This window comes from Chelonoidis abingdonii, chromosome 19 (genome assembly GCF_003597395.2).
Source record: "Chelonoidis abingdonii isolate Lonesome George chromosome 19, CheloAbing_2.0, whole genome shotgun sequence".
In the NCBI taxonomy this organism is placed as follows: Eukaryota; Metazoa; Chordata; order Testudines; family Testudinidae; genus Chelonoidis; species Chelonoidis abingdonii.
The window spans coordinates 34,967,474-34,989,650 of NC_133787.1; the positions used below are offsets into that span (position 1 = coordinate 34,967,474).

A 22,177-nucleotide genomic window follows, 5' to 3' on the forward strand; every position below is an offset into this window, starting at 1 on the left:
TTGTTTGGTAACTAAAATTGTGCCAATGTTATTTTATTAATCCCTGAATGTTAAGCATTGACGTACTGCTGTTGAACATTCTGTTCTGAATGGACAGGTCTGCTCTGCTCCATCTCTTGGGTTATGAAGCTAGAGCATCACGGAGCTGCCTTAAGGCCCCCCAGATGACTCAAGATGTTGTTTTTAAATGACCTTTGCAAGGGGGGGCGGTAAATATAAAAGGCTGCTTGGATGCAGCAGCTGTTATTTTTGCAGTTGTTTAAAAATAAGCCCAGAGACCGCTGTATACAAAATAGTGAACAAATGTCCAGACATTTTTTTTTTCCAGTTTACTGTTGCCATATCTTCAAAACATTCAGATCACATTGGATCAAATTTTAAAGAAGGGGGAAGGTGGAGGTGCAGCACAGCAACCATCAAGCAATGTTTAAGGCAAATTTACTTCTTCCCATTGATTAAGAGTTGAAAACGAGATTTGTTTTTTTAAACTGCTGAGCATCATTATCGCCACTGGACATCTAAGCTCAGGTAATTTAATCAAAGTTTAAGTGGCGTTAATTCAACTAGATCTGGACATCGAAGAAGGAAAATGATGTAGTCCCACGAATACCATCAGAAACTTTAAAAAAATGCCGTATGTGCACAATTCCTAGAGATTTTTCTCCTGGTGGTAACCGAAGCCCACTCTGAACCCCATTCGAATGTGAACACACACCAGAAAAAAAAAAAAAAAAAAAAAAGGATACAATTGGGTTGTTGTGTGGTCTCAAGGCAAATTGCTTCACCTTTTTGTGCCTCAGTTTGTCCAAAAAAAAAAAAAAAAAAAAAAAGGATATAATGGCAGGCCTGTAAGAAGAGCAAGGTTGACTATGACAAGTGCAGGGCCAAACAGAAAGGTAAACCAACATGCTATAGAAAGTATCAGCATTTGCTTGGGGACTGAGTTACTTACGCAACTTTTGTAAAAAATAAGAACAGCTCATATGGAAGAGGGAAGTGGAATGGAAAATAAAAGTCCATTCTGGCAGAAGGGAAGGGACCTCTTAGGTACACACAAATAAGCCCAGTCTTCTCTCGTTCACCTCATCAGAATTTAGTTGGGTGGTTGTGCTTTGCCCCTCCCTTCCTGATTCAGGCAGATGGTATGACATGGCTAGTGTATTTACTCATTCTGGGCATCATAATTAGCACCCCCGGCTTTCTTCAGCTCATTCTTGATGTACTCCTCCTCCAGCTCTTTGTGGTCGCTGATCACAAATTCTTTGGCAAAGTTCTGAAAGAGACAGAGAAAAGAGTAATGACGTTAATTACTTGGGGACCAGAAACTGTCCAGCTGTGTAAACACTGGGAGGCTGTTTCCATTGGAACCTCCTTTGGCCCAGGACACCTCAAGGTTGATGCAGGTTGCAACTCTTTCTCCTGCACTTTGTCTATTTAGCCTGCAAGCTCTTTGGAGTAGGGACTATCTCAGGGGTGGGCAAACTTATTGGCCTGAGGTCCACAACTGGGTATGGAAATTGTATGGCAGGCCATGAATGCTCATGAAATTAACAATTCAGACACATTCAAATAAACTTTATTTAATAAAGATACATTTTAGTGGAAACAAACATTAAACCTTACTTACTATTACAAATATATATACAAAACAACCGATTACGATAATTATACCAAACTTACCCACTTTCCATGGCCTCTTTGATTAATGTGAACAATGCAGCTGGCACTTCCTGGCCAGCTACTCTTTGTTTTATCCTCAACAATGGAAAATTAACACTACTAAAACAGCAGAGTCACCTAAGCCAATAAGTAGCAGGCACGTGAGCTTGCATGTTCCAGGCTCTGATGGCACATGAGGGTGAGGGTTCTGCAGCCATCGTAACATGTGTGCCCCCACGCAGGTCCTGAACACACGGGTGTGCCGGAGCGTGGCAAGCCCCCAACCCCGCTCCCAGGCTGGAGCGTGGCAAGCCCCCAACCCTGCTCCTCGGGGGCCAGATTAAAAGGTGGACTGGACATGGCCTGTGGGCCGTAGTTTGCCCACCCCTGGACTCTCTCTTACTATGCCTGTGCATAATGGAGTCCTTGCTTGGTGCTTTTAAGTGCTACCGTGATAGAGATAAAAAGGCCTTTTTAGAGAGATGGGACTTTGACAAAAGACTAGTTCTTATTCCAAGTGCAGTACAGGTAAGATTTTTCGCTGAAGCCATAAATAGCATCTTGGACACTGCATAATCAGATCTATAAATTAATAGGATTGTCCAAAGATGCAGCCAATCAATGCAGGAAAGCCAGTATGACTGAAGACAGAACATGATTAGGTTCCCTGCAGAATGAACCTCTTGTAGATATTTTTGTTGCCACTGTCTGCCAGGGTCCCCCAACCTCATCACCCTTCCCCCAGAACCTTTGTGGCAAGAACAACTGGCCTATTTTGCTCAGCCCAGCTGTTTGAAAACTGAAGGGATCAGAAGCACTTTGTCATCATGAATTAATGTGAACGTGCATTTGAAAGTGAAGTTTTTAATTGGAATTTCTGAAACCATTAGCAAGAGGCCACCCTGATCAGAAACATCATTTCATGATCTGCGTAGGAGGCTAATTTCCATATCGCTGGGATATGAATAATAATAATAAAAAGATCACATCCGCTGACAGTTAACCGTCCTCCCTCCCCTACTTTTCAAATGCTTTACAGTCAGACATTGGGATCTTACGCTGGCCCAGTGTCGCCACAGCTACTTTGAACTCAACTACTGTCATCATTCCACTCTTGTCCCAGGCTGGGCTTGGCCAATGCAAGAGAAAAGCTGTTTCAAAGACATTCTGCAGATATAATTATGGAGAGTAGGAACTACTGTTGTTCGATCCAGCAGGCTGCTGGGCTGAGGAAGGCTGTCCCAGTGGCTAGGGCACTAGCCTTGGACTTGAGAGACCTGGGTTAATTCCCTGCCCTGCCACCGACATCCTGTGTGACATTGGGCAAATCACTTAGCCTTTGTGTCTCTGTTCCCCCATCTGTATAACAGAACTGCCCTACCTCATTCTAATGTTGTGAGGATAAATCGATTAAATGGTGAGGTGCTCAGTTGCCATGGTATTGGGAGCCATATAAGTATCTAATAGACAAACTGATGTCTTGAACTGACCTCTGAAGCATCTAGTAACAGTCACTGAAAGGGATCTTGGGTCTGATCCAGCCTGGCAATTCCCAAATGTTCTATAGTCTCTCTACCAAAGGTTAACTCGATATAAACTATTCTTTGGGACACTGGCTGTTGGTGTCACAGCACAGAGATTCAGAAGAGCTGCAGAGGTATATACAGCTCATAGGATGGTCAGCTGTGAAACCCTAAAGCTAGAAGTTGCCGTGGGTTTCGTGCAAAAGAGAGGTTTTTCAGAACAGACTGTGAAAGCAGTTCCACAGCACCTCTGGGATACCATTGCTACTATACTAAAGCAAGTCTACTGGTGCTGATTCAGTATTTTTGGATCGCTAGTGAAATGTACGTCTGCTTCTGCTGGGGTTGGGTACATGCACACACACATACACACACATATTGCCTCTTGCTTCATATTTTCTCTTCGCTCCCTAAACCTAACCATGTCCCACAGCTGCAAGCATTTCATTTATCCTTTCCCCATTTCAGACACTAACATCTATCAGGCAATTAAACAAAAAGACTGCGTTCCCTTGTCCTCTGTGTGCCTGTGGATTCTTAATAGCAACAGCACAGCTGACAGAAAGCCTGATCTCCCAGCTGGACTGCATCAAGAAGTCAGCAGAGCCAGGATTCCTAGATAATGAAAGCCCAAAACCCCAAAAGATGAAGCCTAGCAGAGCTAGGCAAGGCTTTCATGGGGAAGCAGTCATCTTGTTTGGGTGTAAACTGTTCTGGAACAGACCAGCCAAGACTGTCTCTATATGTATAGGGAAGAAGTAGGTTTTATATTGACATCAAATTCTATGCTACATGGAAAGCTTTCATTTTGGCAGTTTCTCAAGAGCCGCAATTTATATGGCGGGGGGGGGGGGGGGGGAGAGAAAATGGTCACTTTGGAAAAGATTTGCCACTTTTTTCATGCAATGGAAAAGGAAGGCACGCAGACCGTGACTGATCCTGTTCCACATTGCAGGGAACCTCAATATTTAAAAGATACTTGAAAGAAAAAAAGCTCATAGCAGCTAAGTGAAGCCTGTTCCGCTCTGCTTTAGTTTAAATTGTGGTCAGAAGGAATTCTGGAAAACGGCAATTGTTTGGCAGCACTTCAGGCTCCTAGATCAAACCAGTTCCCCTTACTCCCATAATCAGTTCCTTTCTGGTACAAGACAGATAAAGCTACCTTCCCAGAAAGTAACTGACAGATTATGACTATTTAAAATGAGGTGTTTTAAAGGGAGAAACCCAAGAGCACTTAATCCAGCTATGCTCAGTAGTCTGGAATACAGAACGGGGAAGGGACCGTGTTAAGGCATTCAAATTCCATGAGGATTTACCCAGCTAAGAAACCCAAAGAGCTATTGTACTTGCAATTATTCTGTGTGAAGCTCTGCAGAGGAGCTCAGCTCTTGTTAATCCCATGCAAACAGAGTCCTATCAAGTTGCTGTTCACTGTGCTGTATTACCATCACCACCACCCTCCTTGTGAGCTTAGCAGTTTCAGTCTGTTTCCCACTGGGTTAGTAAACCTTCCTCCTCTCCAATACAAAAGCTTGCCAGAGCCAGGATTACTTAAAGTAACATAAGTCTTTACATAGACTTTAACAAGAGTTGTAGCTGGCCCATAATGCCTTTAAAAACAAAACCAAAAAAACTATGCCTCCATGCACAATGTGCAAATGAAGCACAGAATCATAAAAATGTAGGACTGGAAGGGACCTTGCAAAGAAACTTTGCAAAGGAACTTTGTGAAGGATTCTTCCTCCCATATGGCCTCTGAATGCTCTAATACAGGGGCCATAAAAGCTCCTTAGCCAACCAAGGCAGAATGTGCTTGGTGCAGGTATTGTGTACAATTGGGCTGCCTTGCAGAGGCCCCCTTATAAATCTTGGCATAAAGGGCATGGCAGGGCCGAGGGCAGAAGGAAAGTCATTGCATCACACACAGCTATGCGGATGGTACTGCTGCAAAGCAGCTGAGGATGAGTTACAGCAGCTCCTGGCTGCTTTAAAATCATGTCAAGTGGCTTGTAGTGGGTCCCACAGCAGCTCAAATCCTCCATGGAGGCACAGTACAGAATTCCACCCCTTACATCTACTGGAGGCTGCTGCTGCTGGTTTATGTCCAGTTCAGATGCAACCTAGAGGAGACATGTTCTGGGTGACCTTGGGCATGTCACATACTCTCTGTGTGCCTCAAGTCCCTATCTGTACAAAGGGGATACAATACTTCCTTCCTCTCACCCTTTGTCTTGTCTATTTAGTTTGCCAGCAGCTTGGGGTAAAGACCATCTCTCACCATGGCTGCGTGCAGTGCCCCGCATAATGGAGCCTTGATCCTAAATGGGGTTTCTAGGCACTAGAATAATAGAGATGAGTTATTGCATTGTAGCCAGTGCCACAGCCACAAAAGGCACTGGCCCTACGCTATAGGTGAGGCCATTTCAAATGCAACATTTGCCAACGTTGGTATCCACCAATTCTGATTGTAGGGAGAAGCCAGTACCATCCTCTAGGAAATGTGGACCCTACCAATGACAACTGTATCTGAGCTGATCTCTAGCTTCTTACAAAAGGTCTTAGATAGGAAAAGTTAGGCCACGGTGTCAAAAACTGGATTACTGAATATTGTTTATTCTGGGTTGAGAACATTAGACATTGAACTATCCTCACTAGACCAGGACTATGAGGTGGAGGAATTCCATCTCCATTTGTTATAGCTATTATGTTAAAACACCGGCAGAGAAAAAAAGGATTAAAAATGGTCATGTTAAGACAGAAGCGGAACTACTGTTTGAGTTAACAGACACTATCCACCTAGCCTCACCTGGGAGAGACTGATTCATATTCGCTAGAGGCAGCACACATTACTCTGAAGGCCTGGTTATCAGACTGTGTCTCATTCAACAATTTTCTGTGCTAGCATTTGAAGTGTTGCACAACACACACATACACACAGAGCTCAGTTCAGAGTGAAGGCTCATCAGTCTGACCTTAAAAGGAAGCAGCTTCCACTTTGTACCTTACAAGTCTGCATGGTGACAGGCTGCCTCTTGCCCTATGAAAAAGGGTAATTTGCCTTGCCATTTTAAGCGGCGTTGAAATAAGATTTCAGCCTGGTAATATAGAATGTGTTGATCTGCTAAGCCTGCAGCTCCTCTCTCAGGGTACTTAATTCTATGAATCATGGTAAATTGGAGTCAGCCGCCTTTCTTCGCTTACCACATCAGTGCAGTTTCATCACCCTCTACCTCCACCTTAGCAGCAGACACAGTCTGATCTAAAGACAACTTCATTTGCAATTTAGAGAGTGACCTCAGATCTTGTTTTCAGTATTTTAGCCATTTAAGTTTCCCCACAGTAGAAGCAATGAAAAGAAGATGAATTATTCATACCCAAGAGGACAGAGAACATTTAGGCCCAGATCCTCTGATGCTGCAGCCCAGGAGGACATGGCACAAGCAAGTGTGTGAGTAAAAATGTCCTTAAGGCACCTTTATACTGCCCCAGTCCTGGGCCAGCTGTGTGCCAGTCTGGCCACACAACAGAAGTGAAAGCTGCCTGAAGGTTACCCTCACTTGTGTCAGATGTCAACAGCCACAGGCAGACAACACAGCAACTAAGGGATCAGTGGAGCCTCTTATCCAGCAACATCCCCTATGCCACCCACGGGGAATACATACAGAGCCACAGTGACTCTATGGCAGAGGATGATCACCCTATGCTGGACTGAGCTTCCAGCAGTCATTACAGCACAGATGAAACCCCTGGGTGGAAGTGACCCAGTAGTGGCCACTGCACCAGCTTGTAGGGATGCTTTGCACAGCTGGTGCAGTGCAGAGTAGCCTCAGTGCAAATGAGAAGCCAGGCTTCTTCCCCTTCCTCACTTTAAAAAAATGAATTGATTGTTAAATGCAAAACAGGAACTCAGCAAGTTTGTCTTCAAACCCCGGCAATTTCCTCATCCAAAGGAATTCCGTGAATATTTGCTCATAAAAATTGAGTGGCTTTCCACCCAAATTTAGACAGACAACAGAGCATATGACTTTCTGGGCAGGAATGCTGGAGGAAATCGTCAATAGTCAAGGTTTCCAGAAGGTAAATGTTGAACTTGCAAATGTGAGCATTTGTACCAGGCACGCATCCAACCAGGGACTGGGAATCTCTTTATTTATACAGAGCCAGGGAAGAGCTTGGTGTTTACAGAACAAAGATTTCCTACTCTGAGGAGCTTAAAACCCTAAGTTAAGATGAGAATGATATAGATGAAGGAAGAGAAAAAAGGAGTTTCCCTGCAGAAAGGAGAACTAAGACTTTTTTTTTAAATGAATCTACAATCTGCAGAAAGGGAGGAGGCCACCAGAGAAATGCTGGTACTACCAGCCTCCTGCTCTCTTTGACACCCCTTTTGCAAACAAGAGCAGATAGGCGAGTGAAGGCAAGTAGCACATGTGTGGACATTGTAGCAGCAATCAGGGAAAGGCTGGACCTGATCCTTCATGGCCCTGCATCGCATGGAGTCATCTACACCAGCTCAAAGGCGAGTACAGAGTGAGTGTAAAATCAGCGTGGTAGCATTTGACAGCCTGGCTTCCAGAAGTGTGGGGCAAGGCACTGTTAGGACCACAGTGCACAGGGCGGTCATTAGTCATCAGCAGAGTTGCCCATTTTAAAACCCAAGTGGAGCCTTTTTTTAAGGTAAAAAGACAGCCCTCCTGCGCTAAGGCCATGTGTGGCATATGTCATCATGCAGCAATCTGAGTGAAGACTCATGGCCCTCAGAACAGATCAAACAGCTCGAAACATGAACAGCTCGAAACACCATTAACTACCCTAGTGCACTGGTTCTCAAACTAAGGCTGCCACTTGTTCAGGGAAAGCCCCAAGCGGGCCGGGCCGGTTTGTTTACCTGCCACATCCGCAGGTTCGGCCGATCGCAGCTCTCAGTGTCCAGGCCAATGGGGGTAGCGGGAAGTGGTGTGGGCCAAGGGACATACTGGCTGCCGCTTCCTGCAGCCCCCATTGGCCTGGAGCGGTGAACTGCAGCCAGTGGGACCCACGATCAGCCCAACCTGTGGATGCGGCAGGTAAATAAACCGGCCCGGCCTGCCAGGGACTTTCCCTGAACAAGCGGCAGCCCTAGTTTGAGAACCACTGCCCTAGCGCACACTTTACTTTTCCACATTTCCTGGGTGCTCCTGAGCAAGGCAGGTCAAAACAATAGCTACAGAAATGGAGACAGCCAATAGGTTGGATGTGTGTTTGAGCACCAAGAGACAGAACTCAATTATAAAAACAGATAAATCTAGGAGAGGACTTGGCTTTTTAAATGGCACAAAAAGTTTAAAGTGTAACACTAGTGTATAATTTTAAGTGAACAAGTGGGGCCTACTCAATCAGACGGTCAAACCTGCAGCCACAGACCTACCCAGCTTGGGTCAGCTTTATCAATGGGACCTTTGCATCAAAAAGCACCAAATGTCCTGTGTTCAGGGCCAGCTCCAGGCACCAGCAAAGGAAGCAGGTGCTTGAGGTGGCCAATGGAAAGGGGCAGCACGTCCAGGTCTTTGGCAACAATTCGGCAGCGGGTCCCCGAGTCCCTCTCGGAGCGAAGGACCCGCCGCCAAAGTGCCGCCGAAGAATGAAGCGGTGCAGTAGAGCTGCCGCCGATCGTGACTTTTTCTTTTTCTTTTTTTTTTCCCTGCTTCACTGCTTGGGGTGGCAAAAAAGCTGGAGCCGGCCCTGCCTGTGTTTGATCTTTGTTATTATGAATGGTGGCTTATAGTAGGATTTGAACTGCTCCGGATCTCTGAAATTTGGGATGAGTCCCTTCAGCCAGGGGAGTGTGTAATCCACACTAGTCCAGTGTAAATCTTTGTCCCCCTCTCCTGGTTGGACTACAGACATAGGTTTGAGGCTGTTACTGCTGCTAATTGAATGGACTTGGTCCCCCAGCTTAAGTTGGGGATTTATGCTTTTAGATTCAGAAGTCCCCATGAATTACCCAGCCATTCCCATACCACAAGGTGTGCAGCATGAGATGGAGCATGCTGACAGAGCTCCATCAAGTTAATTTGCACTCCAACAAGCTATACTGCAGGAAGTCACCATCCACTAGCCCCTTAATAGCATGTTAAAAGGCACCCATTCTGGGTGCATGTCTGTAGGCCATCCACCCCTACTCCAAACCTGTCCTCAGCTGACATTGCAGAAGGGTTTGGGGCAAGTCACAGACCTGAATGTTGGCTTTCCAGCTGTGGTAGAGGGATGGGGGTGGAAATTGAATAGCCTGACAAAGGACTCACCCAAGGTTTACTTGAACGCCTCCAGTATAATAAGCACAGAGTGTCTGGACCTTTTGCCATAGTTTAAGATGAGGGAATTCAGCAACACTGAAGCCAATGCAAATGTGCTGATTTACACCAGTTGAGGATCTGGCCCAGTAATTTTACAATTCTTAAAATATCACTTCATAGAATACAGAGCCCCTGCAGCCACTCCCAGGAGAGGAACCCAAAAGAATGCAAAGCACAAAGAAAGGGCAGGCCAGTACCTCTCCCTTTCCTTTATAAGAAGTTATTCTTTTGCTCACAAGCCCCAATCTCGTCTTGAACAGTTGCTATCCCAAGTAGTTCCCTTACAGCAGGTGCTTCTAGCAGACCCTTAATAGTCTCCATATGTAAATGTACTTTATACTGTAATGCAATGCAATGGATTTCATTTGTTTGGCAGCGGTCGAGCTGGGTTCCACTTGCTTTTAGGATCTCGGCAGAAGCACGGTGTCTACTGGCATTTGTTCAGCTTTGAACAGTGCTCAGCCCATTACTTGAAACGCATCTATAGTGTATCATTGAACCACAGAGTTAGAAGGGACCTGCCAAGATGCAGAATTTGTTGTGTCTAAAGTATCCAAGACAGATGGCTATCCAGCCTCCTCTTGAAAACCTCCAGTGAAGGAGCTTCCACAACCTCTCAAGCAGGCTGTTCCCCTTGTTCCATTGTTCTTACAGTGAGGAAGTTTTTCCAGAGATTGAACTCTGCTCTGCTGTAGTTTGCCTCTTGTCCTGCCCTCTGTGGCAAAAGAGAACAACTTTTCTCCATCTTTTTTAAGGCGGCATTTCAAGTATTTGAAGACCTCTATCATATCCCTTCTTAATCTCCTCTTTTCCAAACATATCCAGTTCCTTCAGCCTTTGCTCATATGGCTTACATTCCATCCCTTGGATCAGCTTTGTTGCTTGCCTCTGAATCCTTTCCACTTTCTTTACATCCTTTCTACACATTGGTTACCAAAATTGGACGTGGTTCTCCAGCTGAGGCCTAACCAGCTCCAAGTAGAACAGTACAATCACCTCCCATGACTTGCATGCTCTGCCTCTGTTAATCATAGGATTAGAAGGTACTGCAAGGGTCATCTAGTCTAACCCCCCTGTGACCTCTCCAAGAATACCCAAGCAGGACTCCTTCTCATTGGAACTTGGGTCTTAGAGAAAAGAACATGGACTTTCACAATTATTATACAAATATATACAAGCAAGTGCCCTTCATGTTTTACTCCAGGGTCCACTGACTGTTGTTTGAAACCCAGAGACTTGTTCTGATCATTTAAAACTCAAAGCTGTTATCTGCAATACAAAAACACTTTGTGCTATACTGCTAATTCTGAAGGCATCCCTGTGTGAACTATGAGTAGAATATACAACTAAGTGTATGTAGGGGGCCGGGCTGCAAGAGAAGCCACAAAGTAATGAGCACACAACTGGGTTTTTTTAATGTTATTTCTCTTTCTAGAGCTCCTGTTATCCCACTCAGTGAACCAAAACTGGGTAAAGCTTGTGCTTTCTTGGCAAAAAAATAAATAGATTTGAATATTTCTGCTTGCACCCCACTAGAGCTTAAGTCAATGGGGTTGACACTAGATTTGCACCACTGCAACTAGCAGCAAGGTGCGGCCCCTTATTTGAAAAATATTTAGTTCCAGCATGCAATACAAAGCTCTAAGAAATATGGAAGTTTGTCCATTCATTGTCCCACAGTTGAAAATAAGCATCAATATGTTCTCTTTAAACAAAACAAAACAAAAAAAACTTGCAACATTAATGCCCTTCTTGCTCTTCTTTCTCTGCCTATGTCACAGATATTAAAAGGGAGAGAGGGGAACATGTCCACGTCTACAAGTAGCTGAACCGTTAAATGGAAATCAGCCATACTTCTCTAGAAAGATAAAAGAGGTATTTTGCAAAACAAGTATAAAACTGAATTATTTCATAGGATAGGATGATGCTTAGCACTGAGTAGTGGGTGCATGGGATTCTCTGTGTCTCGGTACTTAGGGTATATGGACACTGAATTGTAAACCTGGGTGTGTGGGATCCGGGCTTGCGGATTTGGTGTGAACAAGCCAGTGCTTGAGCATCCACACAACATTGTAAAACTGGGTTTACAATTGCTGGACCCAGGTCTCACAACCATGCTAATGTGTCCATGCCTCATTATGCACACCTTCTGCCTTGGGTCTGCAGATCAAGCTGTGTCCACACTGCAAAATGATAGAATTTGGACCCAAGCCTCAGTGGGACTTGGGCTCAGACCCACCAGATGGGTGGGTCCTGGGACCCAGGTCCTGAACGCCTGGTGACCTGAGCCAGATAGATTCATGTGTGGACAGAAGCGGCAGCAGGGGGTTGGGCTCAAACTGGAGTCTGAGCCCAGATTTACAATGCAGTGTAGACATGCCCTTAGTGGTCCTCCTTTCCATCGTAACTGAGCACTTGAGGGGAATGGGAACAGGGAAGAGGGACACAGGCAAGGCTCTGCGGTGTCAGAGCTGGGAACAGACTATCAGCGTATAGAGATAAGCCCGGCTGGTGTGAAGGGCTTTGGAATATGCTTGGAAACTAACCCCAATAAACATCGCATTGTCTGCACTTCGGACTTCTGGTCTCTTATGGTTTCTGTCTGCGTGCCAAGAACCAGGGAAGTGGAAGGGTGAAGGGAAAGCTCTCTACCAACTTATTATCCACCTGGGGGTTACCTGGCATTATGCTTCTGTCTTGCTTCCTTTGGTCCTGCGGTTGGCTACTTCCCCAGCTCATTGTGGATTTTGTGGGGTTTATCTCAAAGTTAAGCCTGTTTGGCCTATTTGGTATTATGTATCAATTCAATGGAACATACCCACACACACCCCATGATATGGGTTACATTCTTTGGCTCTCAATTAGGACATCCACAAAGGGAGTGGGGAGGGGAAGCACAACACTACAGTTCAAATTGCCTTAAGTGACACCTCCAAATAGTTTGCTTAATGGAGGTAATTTTCAAAAGAAGGTGGACGAGAATTGTCGATACCTTTGGAAATACTTTGGGGATGATCTCAAAAGAGACAGATTTGCCTAATAAAGTAGGTTTATAGCACAATTTCCATAATGTTCGTATTTCAGGTTCAGAGCTTTTACAGGGTATATATTGATTAGCTAGAAGATCAAGGGTTTACATCAAAGCCAAGAGTGGTTAACACTTCAATAGCCTATTAAATCTAATAAGCTATTAAACAAGCAACCAATCAAGTTTCAAATGACATGTAACAGAAAGTTACAGATTGTTGTATGGGTCAGTTGCCAGCATTATATAATTTCTGCTTCAACTACAATTATACAGTTTCAGCTACTTCATATTAATAAAGCTTTGCTTCATCACTACCATTTACGGGGTAAACCTTCTGTTTCAGCATGAATCCTTCAGTGTAGTTCCCATGTTGGGAGGTGCAGCATAAATGGGTATTTCCTAGGAAGCAGTTTGAATTTCAGCAGGCCTGTGTGAGTTATTTGTAGATTAAAAACATTAAGTAACAAACATTACACAGTAAACTGAAGGGACCTTCATTTTCATCCTGCACAATCCCTCCTCAAAGGAGATTTCTTAATGTAGACAAATACTATGGGACATACTGTGGGACAAGGAGGAGGATGAAAAACTGTTCTCGTTAATCTTTGAGGATAGGACAATAAGCAATGGGCTTAAATTGCAGCAAGTGTAGTTTAGATTGGACATTAGGCAAAACTATAATGCTGACAACTGACCCATACAACAGTCCATAACTTCCTGTTACATGAAACTCGATTGGTTGCCTGTTTAATAGCCTATTTGATTTAATAGGCTATTGGAGAGTTAACCACTCTTGGCTTTGATCTTCTAGCTAAAAACTTCCTAACTGTCAGGGTAGTTAAGCACTGGAACAAGTTGCGTAAGAAAGTTGTGGAATCTCAGTCATTGGAGGTTTTTAAGAACAGGTTTGACAAACACCTGTCAGGAATGGTCTAGTTATTACTTAGTTCTGCCTTGAGTGCAGAGGACTGGACTAGATGACCTGTTTGAGGTCCCTTCCGATCTCTTCTATGATTTTCAATATTCAGCCTGTTCTGACAGCTCAATGAGAAAGGGTATTCTGAGGCACCAGAAAGAGGCAGTACATTTAGGGAACTTGTTTATCAGATGGGTCCCACCATAAACATTTCTTCAGAGGAAGCAAATGCTGAACTGTAAATCGGTTTAGTCACAGTTGCGCTGCTGTTGGCTAGGATACCCTTGCATACAAAAGCGATAGGAACATTTTTGGTGGTCCCTTCTTGCCTTAAACTCTAAGACTGTTTTAGCACCTGGTTCTGACACAGTGCTTTCAGCAATAGATTTCAAAGCCCTTTACTAAGGAGGTTAGTATTATTATTCCCATTTTACAGATAGGAAAACTGAGGTATAGAGAAGGGACATGACTTGCCCAGGATTACTCTGTAGGCCAGTGGAAGAGCTGGGAATAGAACCCCAGTCTCCTGACTCCCAGTCCAGTGCACTCTCTGCTTCTATCTATTTTAGATGAGAGGATTTGATAAGAATTCCACAATGCTGAAGTTCCCCTCCTCCTTGATTTAAGTCTGCTAAGGTCCGTTGAACTTGAATTTTGTGGAAACACAACACTGTGTCAGAATGTTCTAGGCATGCGCTAAATGGTTAAATTACACTTTGTGCTTGGACAGACAAATTCCACTGGGGAAACTTTCCGAGATGTGTGCTTAGTACAGACATCTCCATGTTCCTGTTACACCCAATGCCAAACAGGAAACTATTCAAATCTAGTTAACTATTAAAAGTTGCTCGTTAATTAATACCAATTGCAAGCCCAGCCTTGCAGTCTATTGTCTCTGCATAGTGAGATAACCTGGAGCCTTCTGATGGTCTAAAATAAAATAAAAAAATCACTGAAACAATATGCATGGCAGTCTCTTTCCTATTATCTTTATCCAATCTAACTACCAGTGCGTTGCTATACATGTCTCAATATTAAGCTGTTCTTATATGAGATAGAAAAAGAACAGGGGCGAAGAGATGTACTTACCCAGGCAAGGACTGGAATGCATACTTTTGTTGCTCTCCTTACAGCCATAAACTTTGGTGACAGCTGAGAGTCCAAACGTGCTCATTTTTAACTGAGCATGCAAAGGGCAGATTGAGTCTTGGTGACGGTAAGGAGGGGGAAAAGTTAAAGCTTTAAAAAGAGAATAGTTTTCTAAGGACGACCAAATTTCCCTCTTCCCACCCCCTGCTCTCAAAGGCTAGAAGCAGCGCAGGTCAGAAAGGTGGTATTACCTGTACTACTTCTTTGACCAGAGTTTTGTCAGTCCCGGTTTTGGCTCTCTGCAGGCCGCTAACGTTCTCTCCGATCCAAGTGATGAGGGCAAACTTGACTCGCTTGCTCATGGCATCCCCAGTGGTAAATCGGACAAATCCAAACAACCTGATGTCATCTTTAAAAACAAAGAAACAAAAAGGAGATGTCATTAGAAAGGAGACAAAATACTACCTCACTAAAGAATTCGTCTTGATCGATCCTGAGCATAGCCAGGTGGTGTCCTGATCTGAATTACCAACACTTATAAAAATCTAAACACTCTTAGAATAGAGGAGATGTGTACACACGTGTGTAGCATATCTTCTTCCCCTGTTAGATCTGCCTTTCACTATGGCACACTCACTGACTAGGACTTACCTGACTGGCACAGCTGTACCATGCCAGCTGCTACGTTGTTAAGTTTGGAAGCGAGGAACGCACTCGCAATTGGCCAGGTCTTTCAAGTCCACACAGCTGACCTGGATGATGCATTTAGTCTTCAGCATGCAGGAAAGGGAAGACATTGATCACTGGCCCCTATGCCACAAGCTGCTCTTGGAAGATAGGAATCCACCTGTGCAAGGCAGTTTGCAGGACAGGGGACCTATGACCAGATCCACACCTAAGCCTGATTGGATAAGCAATGAGAAAGGCTAGTCAAGTTACTGTAACAGGTGACTGCACTGCACAGCAACCGAAAGAACCATACCATATAGACCAAGGAAACAGCTCACTGAACAAAAACCAAGACCAGTAGTTGCTGAGGGTGGACACATCAGTGGGCCGGTGTGCTGATTTCCCAGCCCACAAAATAAGATAGGCAGGCAGCCTTCAGCCCACTGTGATCCCTTCTTCCCAAGGGGAACTTATAAGGAGTCCAAACAGAACAACAACAAAACACACGGCCTTAACAAGACAAAGACAGCAACTACAACCACCAGTCTCCACACACAGACCTGTGGGCAGGGCTCCAACTCGCAGGGAGATGTTCCCAGGCAACCCTTCATATTTCCCATGCTCCCACTAATGTGTCAGGGTTAAGTGATGGCTGCATTAACTCTTTAAGGTCTGGGTTAGTGATTAGGCTTGTGCCCTATCACAGTATCTCATGCTGAAAAGCATGTGCTGGATACATTTAGATCACCAGTGCTCTCTACTAAGAGCTCTCAAACTATTTCCTACTGTCCCTGAAACTTCTGCAGATCCACATAATGAAATTGGGCTAATCTACAAAGGTGCTGCCCTGCTGAGTGTAATCCAGAGTCAGAGACCTGTGGATGTTCCAGTTAAGTGTCTGATCTACATGACCTGCAGACAGATCACTCTCTGCTGCTGAAAAATCCACAGGAGGGGAAGAACTTCAAAAGATATCTCATAGAAACGCCTTTGTTTCCTCTGCTCCTTCACTTGGCCATGGCAAAGAATCACAGAAAGAGACACTTCTCCCCTACGATACAGAACAAGGCACTTTTTCTGGAATAAGGAAAACAAGTGTTTTCAACCCCAAGGCTTCAAAAATGAACAGTCAGGCCACCCAAAAATCATGACTGGGTTAAAAATCCATGAGATTCATAAACAGTACATTGAGTCCATTTTTACTTTCTCGTTTGAGAGCCTTTAGGTGTCAGGTGGCTGCAGAGAAAAGCTGAAAGCTTAATTTTCTTTATCAATTACTGCCACAACTCTCACAATTCCAGATACTGGGGCTTTGAGAAGACATACCACGTTTACTGCAAGATTCATGGGGAGAAATCACAAGAAAAAACTACAGTATCTCTCTGCTTTCTTAGAGAGCTTCTAGAACTTTTGCGAACTCCTGATTGAAAGGATTGGCATGCACATTGTCTCTGTCCAAAGGGAAGGGGTTTGCAGCCTGAAAGAATGGGCACAACCTTTGGAGCCTGCCAATGTATGGGGAAAGCAGATACCAAGCATGTGGGTTCATCCTGGAATCTTTAGAGCAGCTTACTCCCCTCTCCACAGCAGCATGTCGTACTGCCCAGGCATAAACCCTGGTAGTGGCACAATAGTGCCATTGAGGTGTTGTTTGGCTGTATTAGCTATCCCTAGGAGTTCCTGATGGAGGTCCACTGAGTCAGGAAGGGAGCATGCCACAGGGCATGGCTGCTCCTTGCCCCCTCCAGCTAGCTTCCCCCCACCTCCATCTGTGATTCAAAGCACAGGGCCACTAAGAAGAGTAGCCAGCAGCAGAGGCATTTCTGCACCTACTTCCAGAACGAGCTCTCTTTCATTCCCTTCCCCTCCACTGAAAGAAGAGAACAGAGCATCAGGCCCTTAGATTTTAAGATCACCATAGGCCTTGTTTCAAGGCCTGGCTTCTGCTCTCTTAGGCCAAACTAAGGTTTCTATTTAGTGACCATCTGCATACAAGCATCTTATCTCTGGAGTCGGACAGATTCTGCGTTCCTTCTCTGCAGGGTGACTCACCAACCCAAGCTGTTGGGTGCATTTGCAATCACAGGCACATACATAGTACCACCCCCTTCCAGTCTTTTCTTGTGAGCACACAAGATACTGAAACCTACATCAGCCTTGATCTTCCAGAGAAGCAGAACAAATGGATGGTCATGCGAGCACAGAATACACCTAATCACAGCTGCTTCATTGATTTAATAGGTCACTTGGTGTCCTTTTAGTGCAACAAGAAGACACATAAAAGAACCATGAATCAGAGCACTTGCTTTTTGGAAAAGGAGCCTGTTACACCTAGTCCTACTTAAGTTTACTGTAAACAATTCAGCATGTTTTATTCCTATGCTGTCCCAACTACCACCATGTGAGACATCCAGGATGCCCAGTGGGAAGTCAAATGTTAATTCACATCACCCTCATCTAGATCCATAATAAAATTTTCCTGTATACCACATATATTGCTATAGAGCATCACCAAGGAGCCTTACAGAAACCTAAAAGGCTCTGTACCATTTCCCTTGTCCCCGCTCCACAGAAAATAAGTGCCAAAGCCAATGCAAGAAGCCTTTGAAAGCCAACAAATGTCACTTAATGCCTCTGAGTATATCTACACAGCAATTGAACACCCACGACTAGTGCACATGAGCTGCTGCGGGCTCAGACGAGACCCTCCCCCATCACAGGGTTCGAGAGCCCAGACTCCAATCCTAGCCTGAACGTCCACACCACAATTTTACAGCCCCGCAGCACGCAGCTGTGGGTGTTTAATTGCTGTGTAGACATATTCATGTTTAAGAAATGCAAAGGTTAGACATAAAAGAAAAAGCTGGTATAATTGATAACAGATCACCAACAAGAGAAGCAGGTCTTTCTGGCAGAATTCAGAGTGTGCAGTCAGAATCCCTGGGCAGAACTGGTTGAGTTTCACAAATAATCTGAAGCATGTTCACAGTGACAAATTGTCAGTGAAACAGGATCCAAGCGTAAGTTCTTGTATATTCATGGATTCCCTTTCCAGGGTTAACCAGAGCTATCGTGCCAAATCATTTCTCTGCATTAGAGCAAAGAAAAGGAAGTAGTACTTCACACAGTGCAGTCAACCTGTGGAACTCATTGCCAGGGGATGTTGTGAAGGCCAAAAGTGTAACTGGGTTAAAAAAGAATTAAGATAAATTGATGGGTGATGGGTCCATCCATGGCTATTAGCAAGATGGTCAGGGACACAGCCCCATACCCCAGGTGTCCCTAAACCTCCAATTGACAGAAGCTGGGACTGGACGACAGGGGATGGATCACTTTAAATTGCACTGGTCTGTTCATTCCCTCTGAAGCATATAGCACTGGTCATCGTCAGGAGACAGGATACTGGGCTAGATGGACCATTGCACTGATACAATATGGCTGTTCTTATGTAGAAGTAGTCAGAGCCTTAGTTAACGCTGGTCCTCTCCCCTCCCCAACTGAAAAAACCCAAGACACTTTAATTTCCTCCTCCCCCTCTCCAAGAACCGTTTAAATTGGCTTTAGAAGATGGCTGTTGATGTCTGCACTGTTGTTTAAACAAACTTATAATAGAGATGGCACATTCCCTCTGAAAGAGGGAATCTTGCCCTGCTTCCGTGCAGCAATCTTCCTAACCGCTGACCTTTGAATATCAGTACAGCCTGAAGCAAATAAAAGAGCATTATTCATAGACCTGGACCTAGCATAGACAATGGCTGCGGTTGGGAAGATTTCACAAGCTTCAACCAGAGCATATTACAGTTGTATATGCCAAGGGTGGGGTAGACGCTATGTAAATAATGAAGTAATAATGCAACGAACACCTCAACAATAAGGTCACTTAATCTCCTTCTCTCAAGTTCATTCCTTACTTATCAGTAGGTAGGTAGTGTTTCTCCCCCTCCCCTACCCCAAGTGGTTTCCTTGTTGACAATATCTATTCTGATCCGCTCAAGTATTTTAATACAATTGAATCAAAAAAGTTTCCCCACTGGACTACAAAGCTGCAACATTCCACACCGACTAGAATCAAGAAAGATATATTAACTGCAAAAAGCCTTATAACATTAGTCCCATTGCTGTAACAAACTGGCAAATCAATCATATTCTTAGATAACGTCACCACTCCTAGCTTTACTCACCCAGCATTACTGTACCTAGGGACTGCAAGGAAACATCTGACAGAAGGCTTTGTCCTTACATACCATGTGTTATGAATACCTTGGCCCTATAGAGCTAGTTATAGAGAAAACGTGGCAGATTTCCTCAAAAGTGTCCTGGTTCTTATTGCTTTCCATGTGGCTTTATTCATATTTATTCATATTTTACTTGGAAAACATTGGCTTACTTAATCCTCAAAGAAAGAAAGTCAAAATTCTTCATTACATGTTCAATTGAATCTTGGATGAACAGATTCCTTTTCCTACACTTTTTGTAGCAGCCATACCATCTTGTTACATTTTACCAGGACATCACAATGTGAGTATACTCCCGTAGCTGCACAAAGTAAAAAAGGTGAGGAGAGAGTTTAAAAGAAACTAAAACTGCTCTAGCTCTGAGGAATTTTTCTTGTAAATGCTCTGAGGAAATCTACTCCACTTTTATAGCTAATTAAAACAACCTTTAAATAAACCTTCAAGGACGTATCTTTAACATCCTGTTAACGGATATGGCCAAGTATGATATTAATGAGAACTGGACAACTCAAGTTCTGCTCTTCAGGCTGAGAATATTATGGGGCAAGATCCTCAGATGGTGTGAATTGTTGAGCTATAGCAGGGATCGGCAACCTTTGGCACGTGGCCCACCAGGGTAAGCACCCTGGCAGGCCAGGCTGGTTTGTTTACCTGCCGTGTCCACAGGTTCGGCCAATCATGACTCCCACTGGCTGCGGTTCGCCGCTTCAGGCCAATGGGGGCAGCAGAAAGTGGCGTGGGCTGGAGGATGTGCTGGCTGCCACTTTCCGCTGCCCCCATTGGCCTGGTGCAGCTGAACCTGCTGACGCGACAGATAAACAAACCGGCCCGGCCCACCAGGGTGCTTACCCTGGCGGACCCTGTGCCAAAGGTAGCCAATCCCTGAGCTACAGCTATTACAACCATTGAAGTTCTATCTCTGTGTGTTTTCCACAAAGCCTACCACTGACAAACACTCGCCAACATTTTGGGACACCAAAGATTTTCCCCCTCTACTCCAAACAGGAAGCAAGAATTGCAGCTCCTGCTCCCTTAAATGATACTCAGTCTATGTACATATTTTGACTTGTGATTAATTTGCTGAGGAAAAAAAATCCACCACCACAAAACTAGGAAAAGCTTACCACTTTTCCTACGATAGCAACCCAACTACACTGGGAGAAAACAAAAAAGAAAGCTCTCAAACATGACAATATGTAGGAGGTTAATTCCAGTTGTATACCACTTTTATGGGATGCAGCTCTTTGCATGCATAACAAGACACATCTGCAAATGTTTTAGAAACTTTTGGGGGAAGAATTGTGTGTGTATAACCCTAAGTAACAGTAAGGCTGTCTTGTAATGAAACCAAAGGGAATTTAGTTTGCATGGTGCCAATTTCGAGTACTCTTACAGCTAGATACTGGTTCTAGTCCCAAAGAACATTGGTTGCATATGAACACTATGTAGCATTAAACTGCAGACTCAGAAGTGGCCCCCTCATGGGCTTGAAGATCCATTTTGTGCCAGATGCCTGGTCAGTGTTAACCGATAACTACTGCCTGTCATGGGTAAGCGTAAGAAATGAGCCACATGGTAAAGATCTTGGGCCATCTCTTTGTTTAATGTCAGACCACTTGGTTTCCTGCTATCAGGACACAAACTCTGTCCCCTCTTGACCCTCCCTGATGCAAGCTAGAATGTTAAGCTAAGGTTAACCAACAGGAAGTAAGATTGCTTAAGCTGACATTTTAAAATTTTATTATAAGGATACTCTCAGAACTGAGCTGTCTCAGAGAAACATGACTGTGTAGGAGACACTGGGGAAGGAAGGGACACGGGCCCAGTTTGGCAGGAGGAAAAGCCCAGCATCTGCTTTCTCTTTTAAACACCTGGCTCTGGGTTGCAATTCTTCACTTCTTAACCCTCAGTACGCAGACACCAATGGTCTGAGATACCTGGGATGAGATGCTCCTAGAGCAGCCATCCCCATCATCACACTGGTGAGGGCCCAGTCCCTGGGCAGCACTCGGTCCCTGGTAAAGTTTAGGCCTTTGGAACCTTATCAAAAGCCCATTGAAGACAACAGGTCTTTCCATTTACTTCAATGGGCTTTGGCTCAGGTCCTATAATCTTCCTTAAAAGGAAAACTGATGTTTAGCATCATGATTACAAATACAAGACAAAATGTAACCAAGGCCAATAATCCATTCTAATGTCCAGCCAACACATATCCCAGGGATTGGCAACCTTTGGCATGCGGCCCGCCAGGGTAAGCCTCCCGGTGGGCCAGGGCAGTTTGTTTACTTGCCTCGTCCGCAGGTTCGGCCGATCGCGGCTCCCACTGGCCGTGGTTCGCCAGTCCAGGCCAATGGGGGCTGCGGGAAGTGGCAGCCAGCATATCCCTCAGCCCGCGCCACTTCCCGCAACCCCCATTGGCCTGGAGTAACAAACCATGGGAGCCGCGATCAGCTGAACCTGTGGAAATGGCAGGTAAACAAACTGGCCTGGCCCACCAGGGGGCTTACCCTGGCGAGCCACATGCCAAAGGCTGCCAATCCCTGACATATCCAGTGCGCTTAGGTCCAGGACATGAGCTCATGAGACTGATGAGCCATCAGCCTCAGCAGAGTTCCTTTGCTCTCACCCGTCAGTGAAGAAAGGGCGAAGTAATTGTCTCACCAAAGTCAATATCAAAATGCTCTCAAGCCTCAGTACAGCCAGGATGTGGTTCAGAGAGAAGA

General features: G+C 44.7%; 1 protein-coding gene across 1 annotated transcript in view; it reads right to left on the bottom strand.

Moving 5' to 3' along the window:
- Window positions 1-808: 808 nt before the first annotated feature.
- The window catches only part of COTL1 (coactosin like F-actin binding protein 1), a 29,081-nt gene continuing 7,712 nt past the window's right edge, over window positions 809-22,177 (bottom strand). Inside the window, exons 3-4 of the mRNA XM_032777570.2 lie at window positions 14,802-14,959; window positions 809-1,273 (exon numbers count right to left, since the gene is read on the bottom strand). Coding sequence (XP_032633461.1) covers window positions 1,163-1,273; window positions 14,802-14,959 — 269 coding nt within the window. The 3' untranslated portion in view covers window positions 809-1,162. The remainder of the gene's footprint in view (window positions 1,274-14,801; window positions 14,960-22,177) is intronic.